Raw genomic sequence first — 9,161 nt, forward strand, 5'->3', positions numbered from 1 at the left:
GCTGGAAGTTTGGAACTGGGGTGAGGTGGGGGAAGGGGAAATAAGGAAACTGGTGAAGTCCACATTGATGTCCTGGTGTTGAAGTGTTCCGAGGCGGAAGATGAGGCGTTCTTTCTCCAGGCATTGGGTTGTGAGGGAGAGGCGGTGGAGGCGGCCTCGGACCTGCAGAGTGGGAGGGGGAGTTGAAATGTTCGGCCACAGGGTTGATTGGTGCAGGTGCTCCAGAGAGGTTTCCTAAAGCACTCTGCAAGAAGGCATCCAGTCTCCCCAATGTAGAGGAGACCGCATCGGGAGCAACGGATACAATAAATGACGTTGGTGGATGTGCAGGTGAAACTTTGATGGATGTGAAGACTCCTTTGGGGCCTTGGATTGAGGTGAGGGGGGGGAGGTGTGGGCGCAGGTGGCAGGGGAAAGTGCCAGGAAGGGAGGGTGGGTTGTATCTAGCTCCCATCAAGGCTCATGCTCTGCCATTCTCTGTATGAACGCAAAATCTTCCCTTGCTTCCCCTGTCCCTATCTCAGGCCTCATAACACTAACCCTGCACTGCCTTTAATTCACCTAGGACTCCTCCCTAACTTTTGCATACGTGCACCAACAGCTATGCTATCCACTTCACCTCACTGAATCCCTTCTTTTCTCCTATTATAGGAGAAAGCACTCTATAATAGGGCAGAAAGAGCCACAATAGCTGAAGGGTTAGGGTTAGAGTAGAAGGGTACCTGACACTAGGCCAAATGTGGGAGGATTTCTAGCCTTTGCAGAAGACTAGGTCCACTCCTGTGGGAGTGTGACAACTGTATTCAACAACTGAGTATGTATCACTCTTCATTCCACTGCAACTCTCACATTAACCGTACTGTCAGTGTCATGCATTACACACACTTGTAACCATTGGCTATGGTGCCTTCTCTCTTGTACCATGCGCATGCCAGAGGGATGGCCATGGTCCCAGCAAAGAAAGGGACTGCTCCCCTAGGAGCGATTTCCTTGACCTCAGAGGAAGACAATTCACAGAGAGGGAGCACTATCAGGGCTGGCTCCTGAAGCCTCCAACAGGTTAGATACTGATACCTTAGTGGGAACAATCAGGTTGCGAATGCTTCACAGCCCAAGCTGATGAGTATCTCACTGCGACAGCTCCACAGCTGGCTTATGAAGACTCACTAGGCTGCTGCTACAGCCCAGGTACTTGCACTGCCTCAGAAGGGATGATCCATGGAATCGGCAATCAGGGACTTCATCCAAATGAACAGGAACAGCAAATAGGAAAGTGGGAGGCAATGTGTCTCATAGCCCAAAGGATGCAGGACCACAGCTATGCTATGGGGACCCAGCTGTGATCGCTTGGCTGCCCCCACAGACAGGTTAGCAGTTGCCATGGAGAGCCAGGCTCAATGTCTGCTGGATTTGTGCAGAGATCTGCACTCTATCACCTCAGCCATTGGCCCTCAGGTCTGAAGGTATGACAATGGAGCTATGGCAAACCTCAAGCAATTCCAGCTGCCCCTTCATCACAAGGGGACAAAGTACACTGCCATAGAGTAAGATGCACACTCCCTTGAGTGAGGACCACCGACCAGCTTGGTTGTGTAACTGCGCTAATATGCAAGGCTATTAGCATGATTGTAGGCTATGAGCATGATTGTAGTCATTACGAAGACAGCAAGTGAGCAGGCCAGAGATGCAGCAATGTCGAATCACCATTAGCCTGATGCCGGTCCCTGACTGTAGTGTCCTTGCAGAAGTCTTTCAGTGCTACTTATTGGTACATCCTGAAATGCAGGTCTCTACTTCCTAAGTGTCCTGCAAGCTGATTGAAGTAGTGCCATGAGGATTCTGAGAGGGTGGTAATTATCAAGTGCCAATGTCTGTGGATGCGGATGGCATGTGGCTTGTGGCCAGCAATCATGCTCAGGAGATGTGTGTTGATTAAGATGGAGCCTCTTTGTAGACAGGAGAGAGCTGAAGTCGCTAGGAATCTGCTGACTTCAGCGCCTAGTTTATTCATGGCCGATGATCTGATGGAATGCTGATACTAAGTGTCGCAAGATCTGCACCTAATAATGTTGTTAACAAGCAATAATCCCCACTTTGCTGCTGGCTCGTGAGTATCTTCTCTCGATGACTGAAATGTAGTTAAAATTTGAAGTGAAACTTTGTCACATTTCTTATCCTTGCCCACATTGTTCAGGCTTTTATAAAAAGGTTCCACCCCTAGTGTTGAAATTGAGATGCACAAGATACAAAGACATTCTTGATTCAGTTCCACCAGTCAGAATAAGAAAGTATCAATATTAAAAAGTTACACTTGACATTGCAGATAATAATGCATTTTGAATACAATAAAAAAAAATTCAAAATTCATTGTGTGCAGTAAACCCCAATGAGATACGGTTGCTTTTTTAAAAATCTACTTTCATCTGAAATTGAACTAGTTTCTAATGGTATGTGACTTCTGTACAAGGACTTTGCTGATTCATTGCTAACGAATGGTCATATTTACATTGAGAGACATCATAATCCTTACAGTCTTTATATTGACACTTAAGACGACAAGATGACTGCTGCAGTATCAAGCTATCTGGGAGATCCAAGTCAAAATACAAAGAATGGTATCCTGAAGATCCCAGTCTTGGATCCTTCCATGTATCCTATAGGAAACTTGAAAGGGTTCAGAAAAGATTTACAAGGATGTTGCCAGGGTTGGAGGATTTGAACTACATGGAGTGGATGAATAGGCTGGTGCTGTTTTGCCTGGAGCATCGGAGGCTGAGGGGTGACCTTATAGAGGTTTATAAAATCATGAGGAGCATGGATAGGGTGAACAGAAAAGGTCTTTTCCCTTGGTCTGAGAGTCCAGAACTAAAAGGGTTTAAGCTGAGAGGGGAAAGATATAAACGGGACTTAAGGGGCAACTTTTTCACACAGAGGGTAGTGCATGCATGGAATAAGCTGTCAGAGAAAGTGATGGAAGCTGGTATAGCTACAACAATTAAAAGGCATCTGGATGGGTATATGAACAGGAAAGGTTTAAAGGGATATAGGCCAAGTGCTGGCAAATGGGACTGGATTAGTTTCAGATATCTGGTCAGCATAGACGAGTTGGATGAAAGGGACTGTTTCCATACTGTACATCTATGACTCTTATGTATAGCATCACTAATTCTGATTGGTCCAGGAGTCCCCCATTCAGCACAAATTCTACATTGGGCATTCAAATCATGCATAAATATTGGGTTTGCTGCAGTCAGCAAATTTGCATGTAGCTTCACAGCATCAGCTAAATCATTCAGGGAACTAGGATACCACCCGTGAGAGTTAGTGAAGAAGAAAAGGCAAAGTCCTTCTCTCAGTTCTCCAGTATCCTCACAGCTACACTCTACAAGTTCATGGCTCTCTGCAAGTAATGTTGTCAAACAGGAAGTTTGTCAAACAACAGCTGGAGTTCTTTACATAGCATCTGGAGTAGCCAGCAAACCATCATTTCCTGGGATTGAATCCTGCAAATATTGAATCCTTTGTTCATTAAACAGAGTCAACATAAACATACTACTTTTTGTTGAATATGAATGAAGCAGGAATTTAGTTTTTCCAAAGTGTGGCCAAAGTGCTAAGTAGAAAGTCACTATGTATCAAAATTATTAATTTACTTAAAACACTGTTGTTTTGAAACACTGAATTCAATGCTAAATGTTAGATTTGTTTTTACATTTCAGCACAAGCTAAATCTGGACAACTATTAAAAGGCAGCCAACTCAATCAATAATTGTTGTTTGTAAATAATTAGTTACTTCAAAAGGCTTTGAATCATGAATATATAGTATTTCGAAATGAAGTTGTTCACATGAAGGCAGTGATTAGAAGGCTCATATCATTCTTCTTTGATCTGAAAAAAGGAAAAGTCCAAATTCCCCAAACATTAAGCAAAGCTTTGCCAATATTTAATTATTTCAAACAGAAACAGCACATTCTAAGGCCTCACAAAATTGGGTCTCAGATTGAATATTTCTGTTCAATTGAACTACTATGGAATCAAGAGCACTTCCAGTATTATCTGGTTAATTGGTATAAGGACCAGAAACAAAGGAAGTTTAAATCAGGTGATTTCCATTTGTTACAATGAAAAATTAAAATATAGCAAATGAGAAGCAAAGTTATTCAAATGTATTTTGTTAACAAAGTTTTTGAAAATTAGTATTTTGCCTTAAAGACGCGGATTGGGGGAAATTTGCCCCAAATGTCGAATGTCACTTTTCAAATCCAGTTCTAGCAAGTGTCTAGACATGACAGCCTGAATTTTGTAGTCAGCAACACAAAATCAGCACTCGCCACTCATTGCTCGTGCATATTTGCCCACAGACGTGTTAAGTTTTCATGTTGTGGTTTGTGGCAATTACAAGTGCAGAAACAGCACAAAATTCCTCTATAGAAAAGGAGACTTTGTAAAACGGAAAGCAATGACATGTTTTCTCAATCAGAGTGAAGATTCCAAGATGCAGAGATTAACCATTTAGTGCACTGGCAGGTCTACCAGAAAGCCTGCTGTCACTCCCAAGGAACACGGGTGGGTTTGGCATCAAATTTGGACCGAAGCTTTCTGCACAGCTCGGAGCCCATTCTTTCCTGTCTGGAAGTGGCAGCTGACTCCACAACAATACCTTGGTCCCAATCTTGATGACTGCCTGACAGCCAATGACTCAGCTTTCACTGGGTAACTTCTGCTTCAGGCGCACAAAGTGTGTCAGTGGAAGCACAGACAGAGGCTACGAAATCTCACTTTGTTGTCATGCAGGCTAAAACTGCTGCCACTATGGCTGCAAGCACCACTGATCAAACACGTCTGCAGAGTCTCACTGCAATCCATCCTTCAACAATTTAAGATTTCAACAGGTGAAGTGGTCATGGTTTGCGAAGAACAAACCAACTGTCCTCTCAGAATAACAGTATTCATCCTCTCACCACTGCCATTGAGTCAATATCATTACCGTTTTCAGTCAGTCATCCTCACAGGCCACTGTCATCCATGCTGATGTGGTTTAGTCTGAAGTCGGGTCTTCTAGGCCCAGAGCTGCTCACAGACATCCTGCAAAAGTTATCTGCAATTCTCCCAGGAATGGCACACAAAATAAAAAGACAGCCAGCAGTTGTTGTCCTGGATGCTTGTTCATTCATTGCACATACATGCAAATACCATCTGCAAAACATGCTCACAACACCAGAACTCCAGGTAATATGGAAATGAATTCTGCATTACTCCATTTGCTTCAATGGCTGCAGGTTCTGACAGCCTCACTCTTTCTGCATATAATATCAGGTCATTAAGAACAAAATGTTTGCTAGAATGCTAGCATACTCTTAAGTTCAGTCCATGTTGATAATAAGTAAAATATTGCTATTTTCAGCATAGATATGGATATAACTTTATAGACAATAGGTGCAGGAGTAGGCCATTCTGCCCTTCAAGCCAGCACCACCATTCATTATGATCATGGCTGATCATCCTCAAATCAGTATCCTGTTCCTGCCTTATCCCCATAACCCTTAATTCCACTATCCTTAAGACTCTATCCAACTCTTTCTTGAAAGTATTCAGAGACTTGGCCTCCACAGCCTTCTGGGGCAGAGCATTCCACACACCCACCACTCTCTGGGTGAAGAAGTTTCTCCTCAGCTCTATTCTAAATGGCCTACCCCTTATTTTTAAACTGTGTCCTCTGGTTTGGGACTCACCCATCAGCGGAAACATGCTTCCTGCCTCCAGAGTGTCCAATCCTTTAATAACTTCATATGTCTCAATCAGATCCCCTCTCAGCCTTCTAAACCCAAAGGTATACAAGCCCAGTCGCTCCAATCTTTCGACGTAAGACAGTTCCGCCATTCCAGGAATTGACCTCGTGAACCTACGCTGCGCTCTCTCAATAGCCAGAATGTCTTTCCTCAAATTTGGAGACCAAAACTGCTCACAATATTCCAGGTGTGGTCTCACCAGGGCCCTGTACAGCTGAAGAACCTCTTTGTTTCTATATTCAATTCCTCTTGTTATGAAGGCCAGCATGCTATTAGCTTTCTTCACTGCCTGATGTACCTGCATGCTTGCTTTCATTGACTGATGTACAAGAACACCTAGAACACCTTTACTGCTCAGTCACATTCCAAGAACTGTATAAAGGATACTCACTGAATGTCTTGGAAATATCAGAGACTGCTTTGAAGACTCTGTCCGAAAAGTTGACTTTCACCTTCACAGTCTTCATATTAGGCAGCTGGAGACGAAGTACCTTATGCTGAGGTGTGAACATTAGTTTGGCATCAGCTTGCACACCATATTTATCCAAGGTCCAGTGAGTTTTCAGGAGCCAAGTTTTTTTCTTGTCCCACCACAATGCATGATCTGACCAGTCTTTCTTGACATCTGCAGAAAAATAATTTGCTGGTTAGATTTAGGACATAACTGTAAGGAAACTGCAATAACAATAATTGCTTTTTACACCAGATTGGTAAAAACAATTTTCCCTCAAGCACGTTGGAATATCTTATAAATGCTAAAATGCACTAACATAACAAGCAGCTGTTATCTGTATGCAAACAGCAATGTAATATTTAACTTGCTACTGTCATTCGAGGACAAATGGACAAAACAAGAAACACCTGACAATTAGCTTTCAATATATGTTTGGGTAAAAGTATTTCGGGGCAAATATAAAATACTGTCTCTGAAACTATTAGGCACTCATTGCTTTTTAGTTAAAAATCACAACAACAGGTCAGGTTTATTTTTTGGTCCATCTGATAAACAAGAGAAATTCCAATAAAAGCATCCATCGAAAAGGCAGATCTTTGCCTCAGTGCAACAGAAACCAGCCACACACACGTTTCCAAACTGAGGTCCCTACTCTTTAAGAAGAGCCTTAATGGCAAACAAATGTTGCCATTTATTGGCCTCTGCATTAGAAAGAAAGAATGTGAGGGAAACTGAACAATGCCAATACACTTTTTCATAAGCTACGGCAGGGAGCTTCCAAGAATGAATCAATATTTTTCTGAGTTCCAAACAGAGAAGTTTGAAATCAAGTTTTTTTTCAGAATTGAAAACAGAGGATAAAATTTAAAAAGTGCACAAGATCATAATCACATAAGGATAGGAATCACCACAGTTCAATAGTTTCAAACAAGCTGCTTGCTTCTGGAATTCCACTTATGCCCCAACACACGCCATCATATGTTTGTGTTCTCAGCAGTCAACCGAGTGAGAAAAAGCAGACCCTGTGTGATCAGAGGTTCCTGAACAGGAATATTTATTTCTCACTGAGAATTTCAAAGCTTCCTAAAGATCATTTGAGTCATATGTAGCAAGGTCTGTTTGGAAAGCGATATGTTCACTTTAACTCCCATCTCCTCAAACCCAGATGTCCCAGGCACTCTTTGCCAACAGATTAAATTGTTTAAGTCCTAATTTTCAAATTTTTGTATTGCAATTTTATCAATTCTTCGCTAATAGAGAGGTTTTAATTGATAGATTAGCCCAAAATTTAAAACACTGAATCTGCAAATTTTAAGGAAACATTGCTGTTCATATAGCTACCATCATTTAGTAGTTATATGCTTTTCAATGGCATGTTTGCTGCAGTCTGTATAAAAAAAAGTATTCAGTCACCTCCAGTCCAGTTAATCATGAATTGATAAGCCATCCATACAACTGGTGCTTCTGGGTGGTCACTGGAATTCTAAACAACCAGACTTTCAACTTTTGATAACTGTAACTATCCTCCAACACAATTTGCAGCTTAAGGTAGCAGCTGCTTCAGGGCCAGTATTCAAATGCCACTTTACTTTGGTGCTCTAAATGAAAATTATGCATTTTCCAAAGTTTTCTTTAATCTCTCATGAGAGACACTGGCTAGCCAGCATTTATTGCCTATTCCAAATTGCCCTCAAGACGGTAATGGTAAGCTGCCTTCTTGAACTGTTGCAGTCCTTATGCTATAGGTAGATCCACAATACAATCAGCAAGGAATTCCCAGATTTTGACCCAGCTGTGAAGAAATAGCATTATATTTCAAAATCAGGATGAGTAGTAGCTTGGTGGGTAACTTACAGGTGGTGGTGTTCCCAAGTATCTGTTGCTCGTCTTTCTAAATAGGTGTCGTTGGGGGTTTGGAAGGCACCATTTTAAATATCTTTGACAATTTTATACAGTGCATTCTATAGATATTACACACTGCTGTTAGTGAACATTGGTGGTGGAGGGAGTGGATGTTTGTGGATTTGGAGCCAATCAAATGGGTTGCTTTGTCCTGGATGGTGTCAAGCTTCTGAAGCCTTCTTGGAGCTGCACCCATCCAGGCAAGTGGGGAATATTCCATCATACTCCTGACTTGAGCCTTGTAGATAGTGGACAGGCTTTCAGGAGTCAGGAGGGGGGTTTTTCACTGCAATGTTCCTAGCCTTTGTCCTGCTCTTGTAGCCACTGTATTTATATAGCTAGTCCAGTCCTGGTCAATGAAAACCCCAAGATGTTGATAATGATGATGATGATACTACTAAATGGAAAGAGCAGTGGTTAGGTTCTCTCTTTTTGGAAATGGTTATTGTACAGCATTTGTGTGGTGCAAACATTACTTGGCACTTGTCAGCTCTTCCGCAACTTGGCACTTGGCAACTTGGCACTTCCGCAACTACACTGGCCCCACCCCACACCTTTTCCTCCGCTACATCGATGACTGTATCGGCGCCGCCTCGTGCTCCCACGAGGAGGTTGAACAGTTCATCCACTTCACCAACACCTTCCACCCCGACCTCAAATTCACCTGGACAGTCTCAGATTCCTCCCTACCCTTCCTCGACCTTTCCATTTCTATCTCAGGCGACCGAATCAACACGGACATCTACTACAAACCGACCGACTCCCACAGCTACCTGGACTACACCTCCTCCGACCCTGCACCCTGTAAAAACGCCATCCCATTCTCCCAATTCCTTCGACTCCGCCGCATCTGCTCCCAGGAGGACCAGTTCCAAAAACGCACAACCCAGATGGCCTCCTTCTACAAGGACCGCAATTTCCCCCCCGACGTGGTCGACGATGCCCTCCACCGCATCTCTTCCACTTCCCGATCCTCCGCCCTTGAACCCCGCCCCTCCAACCGCCAACAGGACAG

The 9,161-nt window shown here is 43.1% G+C and overlaps 1 protein-coding gene across 7 annotated transcripts in view; it reads right to left on the bottom strand.

Moving 5' to 3' along the window:
* Positions 1–9,161, bottom strand: part of fermt2 (FERM domain containing kindlin 2) — a 148,253-nt gene that overhangs the window by 87,880 nt on the left and 51,212 nt on the right. For all 7 annotated transcript variants that reach the window (XM_043697670.1, XM_043697669.1, XM_043697668.1 and 4 more), the window contains exon 3: positions 6,182–6,415. In XM_043697670.1, the coding sequence (XP_043553605.1) occupies positions 6,182–6,415 (234 nt within the window). The remainder of the gene's footprint in view (positions 1–6,181; positions 6,416–9,161) is intronic.

This window comes from Chiloscyllium plagiosum, chromosome 10 (genome assembly GCF_004010195.1).
Source record: "Chiloscyllium plagiosum isolate BGI_BamShark_2017 chromosome 10, ASM401019v2, whole genome shotgun sequence".
Classification (NCBI taxonomy): domain Eukaryota; kingdom Metazoa; phylum Chordata; class Chondrichthyes; order Orectolobiformes; family Hemiscylliidae; genus Chiloscyllium; species Chiloscyllium plagiosum.